General features: G+C 34.8%; 2 protein-coding genes across 2 annotated transcripts; one reads left to right on the top strand and one right to left on the bottom strand.

The window, feature by feature from the left end:
- Positions 1-9569: 9569 nt before the first annotated feature.
- On the bottom strand, positions 9570-10148 carry LOC113714134 (dirigent protein 2-like). Its single transcript, XM_027237930.1, has one exon. The coding sequence runs from the start codon at positions 10146-10148 to the stop codon at positions 9570-9572; it is 579 nt and encodes a 192-aa protein (XP_027093731.1).
- A 2453-nt stretch (positions 10149-12601) lies between these two features.
- Positions 12602-15645, top strand: LOC140015961 (uncharacterized). Its single transcript, XM_072068798.1, has 3 exons — positions 12602-13459; positions 13913-14019; positions 15282-15645. Exons 1-3 carry the CDS (start codon positions 12602-12604, stop codon positions 15643-15645), a joined length of 1329 nt encoding a protein of 442 aa, XP_071924899.1.
- Positions 15646-20750: the final 5105 nt, after the last annotated feature.

The raw sequence follows: 20750 nt of genomic DNA, 5'->3' as shown, positions 1-20750 counted from the left end.
GACTCTGTTTTGGACTAGAATGGATAACAATTCCATTTATTAGGTATGCATGTTGGTTTTGAGTGCATAATCTAGTGATTTAGCCGAGTGAAAACTTGATGATGTGAAGAAAAAAAAAAAGAAATCTGTTATGCATAAGAATTTGGGACTGCCGAGAGCTTGACTTGAATAATGCAGCTTCATTTGGTAAATTCTGCTGTTTTGAGCCTCTAACCATGATTAACTAGTTAATTACAAGATAATTAAGCTCTGCATATAGTTAATTAATGGGTTTAAATCAGAAAAATAAAATGAAATAGAAATCTGCTACATATATGTTCATCCGAGGCTAATTGGACAAATTTCTGGAATTGTATTAGATGATTATAATTGTTGTTTGAATCTGGTTTTGCATTGGAAATTTTTATCAGCTAGCTAAGAGTTTGCATGTCCCAATGGAATACTTAAAACACTGTTTTAGCTGAGAAAAAAATTGATCCAAGATAAACAAGCTGCTGGAGTTTCTTAGCTTGGGCCGAGAGAAAGAAACAGAGTTTTATCCAACTTTTTCTTTTGAATCTTTGGTTATAAATTTCATATTATTGCACAAGATACACCTTAGCATGATAACTGCACTCTGCATGTTGAGCTGGAATGGAAAGAAAATGAGGAATTATGGAGAAAGTTTCAAAATTTAATCTATCAATTGCCGGAAAATGATAACCTAACTGATGACAGATTTATGAGGACTTTTTGGTGGAATAACTTGCTGGAATTATTTACCATTTGACTCATTCCATGTTGGATAAAATGCATGTTAAGTGTTTGGTGTTTAAAGCAAGTTAAGGATGGAAACCTTGTTGAAAATTTTGAAGTATCTTTGCTGGAAATTTGTACATGGTTGCTAGCCGTACTAGTTCAAACTTTTGGTGAGTTCATTTGCTGGATTCGTGTGTTATTTACTTTAGCTTGGTTTGGGCAGATTATAAGCTATAAGCTTAGTGATTCTAGCAAGTAAAAGTTGGAGATTTAATGGTCGTCTTGGGTTGAAACTTGCTGGAATTTTCTTGACTTCCGAAACAAGAAAAGAAAACCTGAATTCTTAGAGTCATTCGGGAGTCAAGTTGGCTGTGGTTATCCTTCTTGTTTTGGATTGAGTTGTGATTAAAAATTGAGTATTTGCTGTCAAGAGCTAATGATTGATGAAGCTCTTGGCCATTCAAGTAGTTCCTGCAAGAATCTAATTTTAATAAACTGTCCAAGTAGTTGGCTGAAATGTATTTGGAAGGTCCATGGGTCGTGATTTGGAATTACTTTGATACCTTGGACTTCCTTTGTCGAATTTTGGTTGTACTAGAATCTGTTGAGACCTAGGGCTAATGATTGATGAAGCCCTAGAGAAATTGATATTTGGGTTGTGACTTTGTTTATATTTGTGACTTGGAATCCACTGTACAAATGAGCTGGAATTGTTAAGATCGTTTTGGTCATTTGAATGATTTTATACAAGTGTTAAAGCGTGATGAAATCAATTGCTAGAATTACTTGAAGTCTTTATATTTATTTTGCTTCAACTGTGAGGTTATACGAACTTGCCAAAACCAAGAGCTAATGATTGACGAAGCCTTGGTCATTTATTCCATCTTGATCAAAAGTGAATCTATTGAAAACCCAGGGCTAATGATTGACGAAGCCCTAGGGATTTTCTATTAAAATGTGATTTTGATTTGCTGGCAAATTTGAACCAAAATGGGATTTCGAGATGGGATCGAATTTGTGAATTCGTTTCGACCCTGCAAATTTGCGAAGGCTTAAGCAACCTATTCAAAAACTTTGGTGCTTAACATTAATCGATAAAATTTAGTATTGAACGTTTAAGTTAGAAATTCTGGTGTGGGGATTTTCTAAATCTTGCCGACTCGACGCTTTCTACTTGAGCTTAAATTAACCTTACTACTTTTAGGAAATGATTTCACCTGGTTCAAAAACTCAAGTCTCGCTTTAATTCCTTTTCTTTTGTTAAAATTTGTCCTTGACTAGTTTTCTAGAGGAAATTTCTAAAATACGAGACTTTTGTGACTTTAGCTAAAAGCGTAGAAAACTTGTTCGGCAAGAAACATTATTTCACGTAAAAATTAGTTTTAGTAACACTTTTACAAGAAAAGGAATATTACAGAGACTTTACCAAGTATTTTACTAGTTCTACTACTACATGGTTTGTGACTTATTACAAACAAATAAACTAGCTATACTGCAAATAATTTTCCTACATAATTCTAGAACTAGTATAGCCAACTTATAGTTTTAAAATTTGGTATTTTAGGGTTTTGCGAGGATGCGGAATTCAATTCCCAACTTGACATCTGAATCTCACTCTTGGTGAGTGTCCCTGCTTGTTCTATTCCTACTTGATTAAAGTGCTTTCTTGACTTGAAATGTGATATTTGCAAAACTAGTTTTTGATCCATCGAAGTGAGCAGTGTGTGCTTTATCGCACTAGCCGTTCGAGTGGTGACTTGCGTGAATCATTTTCTCCTGAATCCGTGAATCAAAATGTAGTTGCGTCGTTGGGTGAATCCCTCGACATCCTGAATCCAACTACAATAACGTCGTTGGATGAATCCCTCGACCAATCATCTACGGGTATATCTCGAGTATACTGCGTCCTTAGTCGGTGTTCGGGCCCGGGACAGGGGTTAGAACGGTGACGGGTTAGGATTAAAATGAGTGGATCTACATGGATTATAAGTAGTGAGAGTTGACGGAGGGTCAACTACGATGAATAGTGATCAAGCGAGGAAAATGGCTCCTGAGAGCCCCTGTATCCTACCTTGTGCTGTTATACGCTTTCATAACTGTTCAATTTGGTTAAGCTATTACTCGCTGTTTGATTTACGTGACTGCATGTTTTGGGGCACCACTGAGCTTTAGCTCACCCCACGTTTATTTGTTTTCCTTACAGGATGGGAAGTTTGAAAGAATTTGAGCTGCTTATATTTCCTATGAATGTACTTGAACAACTTGAATTTAAATTTCGGTTTGTAATGAATTCTAAGTTAAGCATTGTACCTTTCATTTTGGATTGCCACTTGAGGTTGGAAAGGTTTAATCCCTAATTCCGATTTTCGGTATATATGTTTGTATTGGTATGGTATGGCTTTAACCCTTGTGAGTAACGTGTGAAGTGTTTAAGAGCCGTCGATTGGCTAAGTTTGTATTCTGTTATCTTTGAAGTTAATGTGGTGATAGAAATCGATTTATTTCGGAAGAATCTCTGTTGTAATAGCTAGGTTAAATTTCCGGAAGGATTTGGGTTAGAATGCTTGCGTGAGTCCTGGCGAGAGCTGGGCAGACGACCCGCCAACCCTTTGGTTCGCCTTAGGGGGAAGTGGGGTCGCCACAATTGCAATAGATGATTATTTCCTAAATTTCCAAACACCCAGACTGCAAATCCTGCTAACACAAAGCCATAGGTGATTGCAAGAGCTGCAGCAAACTTCCTCTCCCTTGATGCATGTTGTTGCATCATAATTTCCAACCTTCGAACCTTTGTCTGCAATTTTGCTGCTTTGCACTCCCACTTTTGTGCAGACTCTTCGGCATTTGTGAGCTGTTTCTCCATTTGATTGATTCGCCGAAGCAACCCAGGTATAATCTCCACTGAACGCGGACACATTTCTTCATCTATCCATTTCCAGTACTTGCATCCCTAACCCAAATTCAAATTCATAACAAAATAGCAATTACTAACAACTTACCTCAGCAATTACTAACAACTTCACTAAATTACTGCTATCCATTACTTGAGCAACTGGACATTCCGCATATCTTTGACCTGGATTCCGTGGAGTCCATGACGTTTTCAGAATGGTACTCATTCCGCAGGCACACATTGGAGGTATTGGATTTGATCTTGGCATCTTCCACCTCGTCGTTTCCAATGTTATACGTGCAAGAAAACCCTAATTTTTCTTTCTTTTGCAGAAGAAGAAGATGAAATTTCAACAAATGGGCAAAACTCGATTTTTGGAAAGGATTTCCGTTGCTTCGATTTTGCCTTGCTTAAGAATTGAAGAGTTGCATCTTTCAATCTCTTTTTACACTACTTAGTTGCTGGTCCCGAGGGTGCAAACATGAACGGACAAAAATGCCCTTTACTTCCGGTCAGATTTGTGGTTAAAGTCATCAGAAGTCCTCAATGTATGCATTTTTTATTGTTTAAGGATCAATCGGAAACAAATTTTAGATGGGGGGCCAAAAGATGACAACGACAATAGTTTAAGGGCTCCTCAGGTTTTTTCCTCAAACGTAAATTCTAACCCTTTTCAACATATCAAAAACAACAATTACTCAAATCGAGAGGTTGAGTTCCTTGATCGAAGTTTGTCATTTTCACCTCAAATGACCATTTTTGCTTCCATTTCCAATTCTTTCAAATGAAGAACAACAAAACAACTTACACATAATTTAAACATAAAATCATACCAAATTAACATAAATCACCAAAATATTGGGTTGTATCCCAATTAGCATTTCTTTATAGTCATTAGCTTGACTATATAACCTCATTTTTCAATGAAATTTAGTTAATGCATGATCTACCCTTAGAAGACGTGGTGAATCAACAAATGGTGGCTCGACAATAAAAGCCACATGTTCTAATGATGTGAGAGATGGAAATGGCTTACCAATCTCAAGTGATTCATAGATATTATCTTAAATGTGCATCACTTGATTACTCATCCAAGGAATGTCCACATGACCTTCTTGAAAGATAACATCTTTAGAACCTACACCTTCAGAGCACTTATCAAAAGGGGTTAAATATGAATAACTAATGTTCATCTTTTGAAGTTTGTCATTAGTTCCAAGGATATTATCTTGTGAAATGGACATTTTCTTATTGAAACAACAATTAGAATTATCATTATCATAAAAAAGATGTCTACTTTCACATGCATCATTCCCACCATTCATGTTAGAGTCAATTTGCATATCATTAGAAGAAATAATTTCACACAAATCAAGAATTGATTTTGAATTCTACCAAAGTGAGAAGCTAATTCAGCTAACCTTTCCTCAACCCTATCAAAATGGTCGGAAGTCCATTAGCTAGTTGACAAGCGTGGGGTATACTTATACAATTAAGCTCATCCACAATCAAAATTTACATTTATAAATTCGAAATATCCCACACGCGATTTTTTGCAAGTATACGAATGGTTTATTGAGCATAGGGGTATTAGGTGTCGATCCCATAGGGAAGATTTTAATTACCGGTGATTTTTGAATTTCTTTATTATCTGGACTACCATAAACATAAAAGTAAGGAAAATAATACTAGAAAGCTCCTAGAGATATGAAATTCCTTACTCCTCTTGCAAATGAGATTACCGGTTAAGTGAATGCTATTATCTTGGCTAGTTATGGCGTAATTTCCTAATGTATGTGAAACCTATTCTCGTAGTGAATAAACTATACTTGTAGCTAAGCCATACCTACTCTCATGGTTATGAAATTAACTACAAACTCATTTCTTCTATGAAATTACATGAAACAAGTCACTGAAGCCACATAGGTGCTCCTTTACTCTCATGAGTGAACTCCCTAGGTTTATCACTTCCTTGAACTAGTGTTAAATTTCAATTCTCATTGCAAACTCAACACCTTTAGATAATCACAATTAATGACTGGTTAATCATAATTAGACAAGCAAAAGTGATAAATAACTTGCTCAAAATAATATCATCAAATAACCAAGTAAACATCACTAACAAGATATAGCAAGTTCATCCATAACTCTAGGCATAAACTTTAACTAAACATGAAAACAAGATCCAAACTTGTATTATAGTTGAACATGAACTTAAATACAAAAGAGAAAGTGATAGGAGAGATGTCATCCTTGTCACATGAGTTTCAAACTCTCCATCTTTGCTCCTCAATCTTCATTCGAATCTAACTACAAATACAAGAAGGATAAACAACACTAACTATACTATACTACTCTAACTAATGAACTAAGAAAATTCTAGTGAAAACTACATTTTTAGCGAGTTTCTTTAGCCTTCCAAAATTATTAAAATATCCTCCAAAGGCTTCTATATATAGAGGAACTTCTTGCAAGAGACAAAATTTTAAACCATGTCTTGAGCCCATAAACAAGTTAGAAATGAGTTGTAAAGCTTCATTTGCAGCTGTCTTGGGCTGTTTCCACTGATATTCTTCCAGGAAAATGGGTCAAAAAGCTTGTGTGAATAAAACACAAGTTGCAGCTGAAATTCAGGAATACGCGACTAGGGAATACGCAACTTCAAGTCACGTATTCATGTAGTCGCGTTTTCACTTCTACACACTTGGCACCACTTCAACTGCTATTTTCTTACAGATGGAAGCCGAACTAGCTCTTGTGCAAAACATGAAAGTTGTATCCATTTGAGTTAGATTTTCAATGCCTTAAGAATCATCTAATTTGAAGCTCTATAGACTGAGATATGACCAAAATACCATTGACTAGTCAGGGCTCTGTTTCAACTTTCGACAGCAGAGTTGCACTTCTGTATTTCGACTTTTTGACAATGAAGACGATTGAACTGGACTTCGATGTTTTCATATCAAATGTAGATCTATCTCTTGGTTTCAAAATTTAAAATTAACTAGTAGGGGCAAATTAGCCCATTCATATGATATTATCATGTGAGAGTAGGATTATATAATTATAAGAGTATAAATTTGTATTTTTTGTAAGGATCAATTAGTCTAAAATTTTATCATCCTATCTGTTAGTCATACCGGGATGACTAATTCCATCTCTCGCATGGGATTATTTTATCCCATGAATAGGGAATTAATTCGGTTAGGTAGGATGTATCATTCCATGTATAAAATGCAACCAAACATGGGATGACACATGATGATTAATTCAATCTTATGTCATCCCATGAACCAAACGGACCCGTAGGTATATTTATTCAAGAAATGACCCAATTGAGTTATTTGGCTACATAGATAGTGATTTAGCAGGTGATACAGTTGAAAGGAAGAGCATTTCAGATTATGCATTTGTTATTGGTTCATGGGTGTTATCTTGGTATTTGAAGAAGTAGTAGGTGATAGTTTTGTCTACTACAGAGGCGGAGTATATTGCAGTAGCTAATAGTGCAACTCAAAATTTGTGGTTGTGTCACATTCTTGGTGTTGTATAACACAACCAGGTTGATCCTACGAAAATTTATTGTGACAGTAAATCGACCATTGAGTTGTCCAAGATTCCTCTTTTCTATGGGCGCAGCAAACACATTGATATTAAATATCACTTCAAACTTGAGTTGGTTCAAGATAAGAAGATTGAAGTTGACATTAAAAACTACTTTTATAGCAGTTGAAGGAGAAGTTGGGTATGTTCAACCTTGAAGAGTTTGGTTTAGAGGAGGCATTGTACGAAATTTCAACCAATCTTTAATGTTTATTTATTAGTTGTCTACATGTCATAGTTAGTTGGTCAATTTGTGTTGGAGTTGTATGGGATTATTCCCTTTATTACTGGTATTAGGAGTCAGTAGCTATCTTGGGTATATTACTAGCATATTAGATAAAAAGCCGTATAGGGCTTATTGTGTAGGAGTCTATAGTTTCATATATATGCATCAGTGATAGCCTCGAGTCGTGGTATTTTTTGTACTGAGAAAACTACTATAGCCGCAGCCTTTGTCAATACGAGAGGAATTTCTTTTACCTCTTAATCGATTTCTTATGAATTTATTGCTAATTTGGGTTCATCAGATTGTAATATTTATAGGGATTCCAGATTGCTCAACAACTGGATAAGTAGTAGATGGAAAAAAAATTCTGTGAATTTGATGTATTGAAGTTGCAATACACGATCTCTTGTTTTTACATGTAGATTGAGATGACAATTTCTAACACAATGGAGTAATACAACTCAAATGCGACCTGAAAATAATAAGAGTATAAGTAGGTCATTGTTGGACTGATCTGTCAATGAAAGGAATTTAAATGGGTTGAGTTGGACAAAGCCGCAGGTAACAAAGTAATTGAATAATAGCTGAACTTTACTAAACCACCATGCTTGTTGTTGGTTTTCTTTTTTTTTTTCTTCCTTGTTTTGAAAATAATTTCCTTTTTTCCTTTATAGAATTGAAAAAAAAAAGAGAAAAAATGAATGCTTATAATAAGGATGGTTTCATGGCCAGGCTTGCTTGTTTTGCTTGAAGATTTAAATTAAAAGTTTTAAGAACTCATAAGTTCAATGTCTAATTATATATGGTAGTATTAGACTTTGTTTTTGTTGAAAATTCTAAAACTTGAGACTTGTTTCATACTAAGGAGACTTCCTTGTGTATCATATCTTTAAAAACTTTGAAAACTCTTTAAGTTCTATTTTTCATTATGTATTACTGTATTTCAATATTGGATTAATTTGTTGTTGAAATATTTATGGTGCATTTTGTCATTGAAAACCTTTTCGATAGCAAAACTAATGGGTTACATGAATAAGTGGATTGGGTTAACCTGTTATTAAGCAGGTCATGACACAACACGAAATAATACAAAAGTTTAGTGTGTCAGTTTCAGGCTGAATTCTTTTCAATGCAAATTAAACACGACATAACAAGTAATGTCCTTATTTGATTTCTAAAACAAATTAGATGCTAAAGGAAGTCAAATATCACCATTACCTACTATCTAAAAATTTCTGAGTAGTTCTTTAAAATTCGAACGATTTTTTGGTGCTTGGACTTTACTTTCTTTTTTCTAATTAATTTGTGAAGAGATCTCTTTTAACAAATGCATTGCTACTTGCTGGTTAGCTCTTCACAGAACTCAGAAAAAATCCATTCACCACAACTGGGAATGAAATATAACGTGCTACATTAGATGGGGTTGGAACTTTTAGGATAGGGAGGCATTAGCTTAATTAGAAGGGTTTCCCTTTTCCTTTTTCCAACGTGATTGTCACTTAGTATTTTAAGTTTTTGTGAAGACTGTTGTAGTCTTTTCAAAATATCAAGGAGTGTGAGCATAAATTTTTAAGACCCTAGAGGACGTAGTTGTAATAATAAAAAACTTCAGGGGAGATAGTTAAAAAATTTTCCAAAAACATTATAGTGGGGATTTTGCATATGTAAAAAGCAATAATCAACGTACACCATCAGTTCAAGCAAATTCCACAATTAGGAGTAGATTTTATCTAAGTTTCAATACACATCTCTATTAGTAAATGCAAATATCTTATTTTAACACATTCACAAGCTTATGTAATGCGAAGCCAAGTGCAATTGAAGAACACCGATAGTGTTTTTATTAAGATGAACATATTGACGAAACAAAAAGTGCATGAAGAAAAGTCATACATTGATCACCAAGTACATATAAGTCCGCAATAAAGATAAAAATCTATACTTGGTTTTCTAATTTATTATTTTTCTTTTATTAGTTATTTTTTCCCATCCTCCTAGATGGATTTCTTATTAAGATAGTCGAGTGAACAAGAAGTACATGTGAAACATAGACTGCCAAGTACGTATATGGCCTGTAATTGGCTTTCTTTATTATTGGTTTTTCCTTTATTATTCAAACTTATTATTGGACACTACGGTAATGTTGCCCATTATAACCGTATTATTCAGTGACAGATTTTGTCGAACTATCTTAAAAAGTCCATATCCCCGAGCAAGCCTAAACTTTTTGGTGCCACCAATTACTGGAATTTCACTCGTCGGACCACCTGTTTGTAAGTTAAATCCTGGTCCTTGGAATTCCAATGTGCTACCGTTGTATTGTGAGTTGGAGAAAAGGAGGGAAAATAAGCCCTGTGAGCTGGATCCATTACGGGCTGAAACTATATAAAGGCCTTGGGCTCGACCAATAGTTGGAGATCTGTAGCTGATGCCTTCTGTCATGTTAGCATCATTAACAAAAATGGTTCCAAATTCGGAGAGAGTTCTGGGCCTACCAGGGGCGCCGGCAACTGCAACACTGGTGGTTTTTGGTCCGCCTGTAAACAATTGAAGGTACACAGTAATCTTGGTCTCCTTTCCACGGCAGCAGTAGTAAGGGTCAAGAAGATCAGCTTCTGAACAAACAAAGATTGCTAGTAATAGCACAAGGGAAATTTGGATGGATGCTAAAGCTGAACCTTTTGCCATTTTGTATGTTGAAAGGCAAGCTGAAAAACAAAGAAGGAAGAAACAAATAGCTAGATAGTAAACATAATTTGTTCAATGACAATATTTATAGGATGGAGGAAGTAGCAGTTACAAATGGTTATAGTAGAACAATTAAATCAATCTTGACTTTTGATGTTTCTACATATAAATGGTTTAAATGAAATAGTATTACATTTCAAAGTGTTAGGTATAGCACAAAAAGTTTTAATATCACAATAGGTTTGTGTAGAATGGTGTGGTGTACCAAGCAGATATATCATTCAAAGTTCGTAGCCAAGAATTTCTTTTGATATATAGTGGGATAATGGAAAACCTTGATAACATGAAACACATTTACCTAAAAAACACGAAACAATTTAATAAGGTTCTGTAAAAGGATTAACTTCACTTTGCATTTTCAAACTTGTACCCCTTTAACAAGGTTCCAACATATACTTAGCCGATAAATCAATGTTGAGTTTTGACTTTTCTGCATATAAATGGTTTCAATGAAATAGGATTACATTTCTAAAAGTTAGGTAGAGCATAAAAAGTTTTAAGAGAAAATTAAACATCAATGGGTGGCCATCTATCACAATAGGTTTGAGTAGAATGGTGCGATATACTCAATAGATGTATCATTCAAAGTTCATAGTCAAGAATTTCTTTTAGTGATAGCAATTGGAACGGGTGCCCATAGGCTAACGAGGCAGGAGGGAATTTTTTCCCGCATTAAAAAATGGGATGGGCGGGGAGGGAGTATACCCCCGCCCCACACCTGTTCAAAAAGTTATGTATATATATATATATGTATATGTATATAATTATATATATGATATTTAATTTAAAAATTTTGCATAGTTGTCATTCATCCAACGTTGATAGTGTATACACTGTCAGTGTAGGAAAGATTAATCCTTAATTTAATTAGTTACAAACTCACAATAATGATATTATTAATTATAAGTGTTATATAATGTATATTAGTATTTGTCATATAATTGATATTATCGAATACTAATAATTATATATGTCTACTAATAGAAATTATTAATTAGTTATATCAAATTTACTAATACATTTATACTAAATTTCTAATTACACTTAACACAATAATTTAGGGATTGTATTTGTGTCAAAAGTGAAAACTTGACTACTTTAATTGTATTTATTTCATCATGTTGGATTGTATTCAAATAACTTTTGTTTGATTATTTTTATCGGTTACAATTATAAAATTACAATGGATAATAATTTGATGATGTGTTGGCATTTAAGTATTTGATCCTCTGTTCAAATTTGACTATAATGAAATTGTATGACAAATTTTTATTAGCCCCACAGATGCCCTCCCTGGGGGAAGCGAGGTAGGGCGGGGATGGGGCAAGGGGGATTAGTGGGTAGCGAGGCATGGGGTGGGGGAGGATTCCCTCGCCTCATCCCCGCCCCGTCGTCATTCCTAATTTCTTTTGCAGTATAGTGTAATAATAGAAAATCTTGAAAACTTGAAACACATTTACCTAAAAAAAATGAAATACATTTAACAGGGTTCTAGGAAATGATTAACTCCACTTTGCACCTTCGAATTTGTACCAGTTTAACAATGTCCCAAACTTAAAGTTAGAAGATAAATCAAACTTGACTTTTGATTTTTCTGCATATGAATGGTTTAAATGAAATAGGATTACATTTCAAAGAGTTAGGTAGAGCATATAAAGTTTCAAAAGAGAAATAAACCTCAATGGGTGGCCACCTATCATAGTAGGTTTGTGTAGAATGCTCTGGTGTACATGGCGGATATATCACTCAAACTTAGAGTCAAGAATTTCTTTTGTTATATAGTGAGATAATGGAAAACCTTGAAATCTTGAAACACTTTTAATTAAAAAACAAAAAACAAAACAGGATTTACTCACATGAATGGTTTATTGAATGGTTATTATTGTAAATTGATTAATTTGGGGATGTTACTTGAACTACATGCCTGTATGTGTGTTCTTGGCCTCACGAGCGTTTTACTCACCCTGTAGATTTGTTTTCCTTAACAGGATTTGTGCTTGAAGTGAGATTCGGAGGAATTTCTCTTTTGTGTACTCATGTAATAAGGTTCCAACTCTTTTGTCTAGACTTTTGAGATATTGTATATTTTGGGTTGTATTATGGAAACCCAATGTAAGGATTGGATGATTGTTATATTTCATTAAGCTTAAACGCTTCCGTATTAATTGTATTTATCTTTTCTGGATGTTGATTTCTAGCACCGCTATAAGCTTGAATGGTGTTTGCTTGAGTCCTGGCGAGAGCTGGGCAGGCGTCCCGCGGATACCCTTTGGTTCGCCTTAGGGAGAAGTGGAGGCATCACAGAATATCTTCAGACCCGATGCTACATCAAAGGCAAAGTGTGTAGCTTAATCATAGATGGAGGAAGTTGCGCTTATGTCGCGAGTGCACTAATGGTGGAGAAACTAGCACTTCCAACTCTACGACATCCGACACCGTATTGTTTGCAATGGTTGAACTATAGTGGGGATGTTCGAGTAACCAAACAAGTCCAAATACCTTTCCGAATTGAAAAGTATAAGGACGTGGTACTTTGCGACGTGGTCCCGATACAAGCATGTCACGTATTGTTGGAAAGACTATGGCAATTCGACAAAGGAATTACCTTTGATGGCATTACCAAAAAGTGCTCTTTCAAACAAGGCGACAAAAGAATTGTTCTTGTACCACTAACTCCTAGCCTAGTTCGTGAGGATCAAGAGAGTTCGATAAAAGAAAGTGAGCTAGAGAGTGAGAAGAAAAAGAAACAAAAGGCCAAGAGTTCAAAAGAAGGTGAAAAGGCTGAGAAAATTGAGAGGAAAAAGGCATATAGTGAGCCGGCCAAAGAGGAAAGAAAAGAGAGGAGGCAAAATCTACTGATAAAAACTAATATAGTGAGGAAAGTTTTAAGTATTAATACACCTGTCTTTGTACTTTTGTGCAAAGAGGTGATGGTTATTACAAGTGACTTTACTAATACTTTACCATCAAGTATTGTCTCTCTCTTGCAGGAATATGATGATGTCTTCCCCAATGAGATTCCAAGTGGACTATCACCAATTAGGGGAATTGAACATCAGATCGATTTGGTTCCAGGCGCTTCACTTCCTAACAAACCAGCTTACAAAATGAGACCAGATGAAACAAAAGAGCTACAATGCCAAATCGATGAACTCTTAACAAAAGGATGGGCGCTGGAAAGGTTAAGTCCATGCGTAGTTCCGGTCATCTTGGTGCCTAAAAAGATGGAAGTTGATAAATGTGCACCGACTGTAGGGCTGTAAACACAATAGTGGTAAAATATCATCATCCTATTCCTAGACTTGATGACATGCTAGATGAGTTATATGGTGCTGTTATTTTTACAAAAATTGACTTAAAAAAGTGGCCATCATCAAATTAGGATGAAGGATGGAGACCAATGGAAAACAGTCTTTAAAACCAAACATGGCTTGTACGAGTAGTTAGTTATACCATTTGGTCTAACTAATGCACCTAGTACATTCATGAGGTTGATGAACCATGTATTTCGTCTATTTCTAGGGAAATTTGTGGTTGTATATTTTGATGACATTTTGATTTATAGTAGGAGTGTAGATGAATAGGTTGAGCATGTCAAACTTGTCCTTGATGTGCTTTGAAGGGAAAAACTATACGCCAATCTTAATAAGTGCTCCTTTTGTACTAATCAACTTGTCTTCCTAGGCTTTGTTGTGAGTGAACAGGGAATCAAGGTGGACGAGGACAAAGTCAAGGCCATTCGAGAGTGGCCGACTCCAAGCACGGTGGGAGAAGTACGCAGCTTTCATGGTCTCGCAAGCTTTTATAGACGGTTTGTCAAAAACTTTAGTACCATTGCTGCACTTTTAACTGTTGTAATTAAGAAAAATGAGAAATTTGTGTGGGGTGATACTCAAGAACGTGCATTTCAAATACTTAAATACCAACTCACACACGTATCTCTACTTGCATTACCGTGTTTTGACAAGATATTTGAGATTGAATGTGATGCATCTGGGGTGGGTATTGTAGCTATCTTAATGCAAGAGGGTAAACCAATTGCATATTTTAGTGAAAAACTCAATGGGGCAGTCTTGAATTATTCTACTTATGATAAAGAGTTGTACTCTTTAATTCGTGCTTTAGAGACCTGGCAGCACTACTTGAGATCAAGGGAATTTGTTATACACACTGACCATGAATCGCTTAAGCACATTAAGTCACAACACAAGTTAAATAAGCGTCATGTTAGGTGGATTGCATTTATTGAAACGTTCCCTTATGTGATTAAATATAAAGTTGGGAAAACTAATGTTGTTGCTTATGCATTGTCACGCCGTCACTCTTTGCTCACTCAACTTGATGCAAAGTTATTAGGGTTTGAGTTAGTTAAAGAGTTATACTCCAATGATCTAGATTTCTCAGGTATTTATGCTTTTTGTGGTTCAGCAACTCAAGGTAAATTCTACATCCTTGATGGATTTCTCTTCTATTTCAATCGACTGTGTATACCTAGCCGTTCTTTCGTTCTTTACTTGTTAGGGAAGCATACGGAGGTGGCTTGATGGGATATTTTGGCGTGGCTAAAACCTTAGCTATCCTTCAAGAACACTTCCATTGGCCAAGGATGAAGCGAGATGTGGAACGAATGGTGGCTAAGTGCATCACTTGCCACAAAACTAAGTCTAAACTTCAATCTTATGGTCTCTATAGCCTGCTACCTATACCTAAGGAACCTTGGACCAATATTTCCATGAATTTTGTTTTAAGATTACGTAGGTCAAAGAGAGGTAATGATAGCATCTATGTTGTTGTTGATAAATTTTCGAAAATGACACATTTTATTCCATGTCACAAAACAGATGATGTATCTCACATTGCTGACTTGTTTTTCAAAGAAATCATTAGATTGCATGGCATGCTTAGGACAATTGTCTCTGATAGGGATGTAAAAATTTTGAGTTACTTTTGAAAAATTTTATGAAAAAAATTGGGTACTAAATTGCTATTTTCTACTCCTAGTCACCCACAAACTGATGGCCAAACTGAGGTCGTTAATTGCACATTGTCTATACTCTTACGTGCCATCATTAGGAAAAATATTCAAACGTGGGAAGAATGCTTATCTCATGTTGAGTTTGCATACAACCGCACTGTGCATGGTTCTACTCGTTTTTCACCATTTGAGATAGTCTATGGTTTTAACCATTTAACACCACTAGACTTATCACCTTTATCTTCATCTGAGCATGTTAACTTAGATGGTGCTAAGCGGGCAGATTTTGTGAAGAAATTGCATAAGCAGGTCCGCTTAAACATTGAGCGAAAGATGGATCAAGTCGTTCAACGGGTTAACAAGGGACGCCAACGCGTAGTGTTTGAGTCTGGTAATTGGGTGTGGTTGCACCTCCGCAAGGAGAGGTTCCGTATCCAAAGGCACAATAAACTACTCCCATGAGGGGATGGACCATTTCAAGTCATTAAGCGTATCAATGACAATGCGTACAAGCTAGATCTTCCTAGTGAGTCCAATGTGAGTGCTGCATTCAACGTCTCTGACCTTTCTCCTTTTGTTGCAAACGATGAAGTTGATTTGAGGACAAATCTTTTTCAAGAAGAGGGGATGATACGAATCGAGAAAGCCCATTGGCTAAGGTTCGAGTTCCTCTAAGACCCATGACATGAGCGCGATCTAAGAAGATGCGAGAGGAGTTTCAAGGGCTTGTCCGAGAGATGCACGGCCAAGAAAGTATCCCCAAAGCTATTGAGGGATTCGAGCATGAAGGTTTGAAGATTGTTCATGTTGTCCAAATAAAGAAGGATCACAATTGACACCTACACCTAGCCGAGCACTTGCCCTCGGACCCATAGAAATGTTTAGTCGTTTATTTAGTTGCTTTGGAGTCATGTTTAGTCATTTCAAATTAGGGAATAATTCGGCCAACTTGCAAGCCTTGAGAGCCGATTCTAGGTTTCCTAAAATGTAGGGAGCCTTGTCATGTTTTAGCCTTTTCCATTTAGCATTAGGTTTCTTACTTGTAAGGCTATAAATAGGCTATCTAGGGTCATGTTTTAATCATTCAATTAATACATCAGATTTGAGAGTTTTCTTGGTTTACTCCAGGGCTTCTTGAACAATTTAGAGCTTTCTTTAAGTGTTCACGACTTATCTATCTAGAATCACACTAGGTTGTAGCGTCTACTACCTTTCATACCAAAGTTTGTTAATCATGTGATTAACGGGTTGAGGTCTCCGCTCCCAAGCTTGATACCGCTTATCGATCCTGTGCTTGTCTCTTATGGGTTTCGTCACAAGATTGGCGACGACGTTTGTATCAAGATGACTTGGACATATCTTCAGCCATGGTATATAGTGCTCTTGTTACCAAGTTGAAATACGAAGTTGGCTAACAATGAAATACTTTGCACTCAATTATCACACGAACAAATGAATACAGGATATATATACACACATATATATACATATACCGTTATCAGATATAGCATTATCTGATAGAAGAAAATTTTAGGAATTTAATATTTGCCAGCAAGGATCCCTAACCTAACTATAAATAGCCTCTGGTGCTATATCTACAAGAGAGTTTCTCTGATTAGGCATAGGTTAGAAGCCCTTTTACTCTAAATTCTTCTTCTACATATTTTATTTTATTAGAATAGGCAAGAAAAAGGCAAAGAGACAATGAGGCACATGATAGTAATTTGTGCTTGACAACGGTGATCAAAAATAAGCCTATTGAAAGAAAATAACAAATGAAAACTCCTTAAGTCATGATTTTCCTAACTACTCATGCAAGTGCAATTCTTGGATCATTCAGTACTACTATCTTGGTTAGTTATGGCGTAATTTTCTTATACATGTGAAACATACTCTCGTAGTGAATCAATTATACTTATAACTAATTCATACATACTCTCGTGGTTATGAAATTAGCTACAAGTTCAATACCTCTATGAAATTATATGAAATGAATTACTAAAACTACAAAGGTGCACCTCTACTCTCGTGAGTGTACTCCTTAGGTTTAGCACTTCTTGAACTAGTGTTAAATCTCAATTTTCATTGAAGAAACAACATCTTTAGATAATCACAATTAATGATACCAAGTTAATCATGATTTAAGAAGCAAAAGTGCTAAATAACTTGTTCAAAACAATAGCATTAAATAGCCAAGAAATTAACACAATATAATCATAGAAAGTTCAACCAAAACCTAAGGTATAAACTTTAGAAACACATAATAAACATAAAATCCAAAACTTGTATATTAACTAAATTTAGAATCAATTACAAAAGATAAAGAGTTAGGAAGGTAAAGTAACCCTTGTCATATGAGCTCTCTGTTTGCCTTCTTCATCCTCCATCTTCATCTTCATCTAACTTCATCCTCCAACTTCTTGGATCATTGAGTACTCCTATTTTGGCTAGTTATGGCATAATTTTTTTATACATGTGAAACATACTCTCGTAGTGAATCAATTATACTTATAACTAATTCATACCTACTCTCGTGGTTATGAAATTAGCTACAAGTTCAATACCTCTATGAAATTATATGAAATGAATCACTAAAACTACAAAGGTGCACCTCTACTCTCGTGAGTGTACTCCTTAGATTTAACACTTCTTGAACTAATGTTAAATCTCAATTTTCATTGAAAAAACAACACCTTTAGATAATCACAATTAATGATACCAAGTTAATCATGATTTAAGAAGTAAAAGTGCTAAATAACTTGTTCAAAATAATAGCATTAAATAGCCAAGAAGTTAACACAATATAATCATAGAAAGTTCAACCAAAACCTAAGGTATAAACTTTAGAAACACATAATAAACATAAAATCCAAAACTTGTATATTAACTAAATTTAGAATCAATTACAAAAGATAAAGAGTTAGGAAGGTAGAGTAACCCTTGTCACATGAGCTCTCTGTTTGCCTTCTTCATCCTCCAACTTCATCTTCATCTAACTAACATACAAGAAAGGATGAACTAGCTAAAATTAAACTATCCTACACTACCTAAACTAAAGAGTTAAGAAACTACATTTTTATAGTGTTTCTTGTCCCTCTCTCTAAGCTCTCTAAAATGAAGACACGACCTCCTATTTATAGAGAAATCTTCAAGTCCGTTACTTGCATCTTCAATGTGTACATAACTCCAAATAAGTCAATAATTTTGGCTCCGAGTTATATCACATCATTATGGAAGAAATGAAATCAATAATTATTGCTAGAATATCTCTTTTACAAATGGAGATGAAAACAAGTTGCACAAGTGGAAGCCGTTATTGTTGACCAGAATCCCTTCAAACAATCCCTCCAACTTTCGGCCGGATTCTTTGGAGGGATTTGTTCCCTGTCTCACCAAAATTCTTTGCTTTGAATCCCTCCAAGCAATCTCTCCTAAAACTGGCCGGATTTTTTGGAGGGATTCGAGTTGACTTCCATATTTGACAAGTTTTTTCGTTTTCTTCTTCTAGAGACTCAAACTACTTTTGAAACTTATCATCCTTGCAAACTTTAAGACTTCAATCGTCATATTGTGAGATTATTTTTTGTCCAAAATAAAGTCCATTTCCAACTCCTACAAAGACAACCAAAAATATTCAAATAAAAGGGATATCTCATTTAAGCATTGGATTGCATTTAAAACCAATTCTAGCAAAATTGACCATTTTCTTCTTATAATATTGAAAAGCGATTAAAAATAATATAAAATATCATTCAAATATAGCACCAAATAGTCACTTATCAACTCCCCCATACTTGATTCGTTACATATCTTCAAACAATCTACACATAATCAACTACAATGATTCAAGAGATAAAACAATATATACACTTTTTCGAATTCAATTCCTCATAACTCGTCAAACAATCATTATATAATTGTTCAATTTACATTGAATACTCATAATATTAAGTAAAAGAAAGATAATTATACCCTAATCTCAATGAGTTAAATTTAGTCTCTCACTCCAACCTAATTTCACAAGCAAGAAAATCACATAGTCAATTCATAGCTATTCTCCTCCTACAATCATCTTTTCCTCAAATTTCACAACTAAGATGGACTTATTCATACTAATTGTTACTCAACTAGTAAAACTGCCTTTTGACCCGAAGATCGGCACTTTTAAGTGAAGAACCCCGGTTACTCAATATTTCACTTATTTAAATTGCTATGCATACTCTTAATTCAAATACCTTTTTACATGAATGCCAACATTTGTAAATGCCAATCTCTGGTTGTTCGATACAAATATCATTGGAATAAAACAAAAACTTCTTATCCTTTTTTTTTTCTTTTTCTCTCTCTTTTTTTCCTTCTCTTTTTCTCTTTTTTTAAGTAAAAGACAATAAATAGGCATTCCCTCTTAGTAGTATATAAGAATAATCAAAGGAAGAGTATAACTTTTATTGACTAGATCAATCACTTGTAAAATTAAATAAATAGGAGAAATCTCATTAAGCATGCAAAATTATAGGCAAAATTCTCCCCACTTTACAAGATATACTTACTAAAATGCAAAAGTCCTAATAGCATACTAACTATTTCCAAGTCAAATGAGAGCCAAAATTTTCAAAATACATATAAAGTCCCAACAAATGCAAGAAGCACAGTACTTAAGATTGGAACAAATTGGCTTTTTTTTAAAAATAAAATTGGAACAAATTTTGGGTCATAGTGAAATTTTGAAAAGAATTTGAAAATGTTTGGGCAGAGTTTCCCCTTGTAATTGGACGAAACTCGCTACCAACAAACCCAATTTCAAGAAAATTTTTCACATGACAATTTTTTCAAGCACAATTCCAACATTTCTAACGCATTTAAATCCACAAAATATCATCACATGACATAAAATAACAAGCCATTTAATCCCCTCCCCTAAATTTAAACTTCACATTGTCCTCAATGTGAGAAAAGAAAAATAATTAAAGAGTAAGATATAATGCTCCTCTTATGACTAGTGCTATCCAAATCCATGGCCGTGTGATGAATTTTCAACCTTATTTGACAACGAAATGAGAGTTCAATTAATGCACCACTTTAAATGGCAAAATCAAAATAAAATAACTTCTTAAGAGTAAAAACTTGCAACCATCAAGAAGTAAACATGGAAATCAAGATAAAAAAAGTAAAGGGATCGATCATGTGGAACCAACACAATGTTCAAGGATAAAAAAACATGAATTTAGTTAACTTCACATAACAAGTATTTGCATCACTAATCAAACTAAAGTTAAGCTAATTTCACAAATATGCTAAGAATCATGAACAAAATGAGTTTCATTCAAGCATTTTGACATCAATGATCAATTTCCCCCAAGAACAAAAGCAATCTCAAAATGGAGGCAAACACACCAGACCACAATAGAAGTGACCTTTTTTAGAATTCATGAAATGCTAAAAATCATTGAACTGCAAAGATCATAATTGCATTCATGAATTCGTCCATTAAAGGTCAATTTTCAATTCACCACACTTTCTACAATTACCTAAGCATTCAAGAAATCATCCAACCAAGCACATTTTCA

Source organism: Coffea arabica, chromosome 10c (assembly GCF_036785885.1).
Source record: "Coffea arabica cultivar ET-39 chromosome 10c, Coffea Arabica ET-39 HiFi, whole genome shotgun sequence".
Classification (NCBI taxonomy): domain Eukaryota; kingdom Viridiplantae; phylum Streptophyta; class Magnoliopsida; order Gentianales; family Rubiaceae; genus Coffea; species Coffea arabica.
Note: the sequence above shows the minus strand (reverse complement) of the source record. Positions and strands in the feature narration are given on the sequence as shown.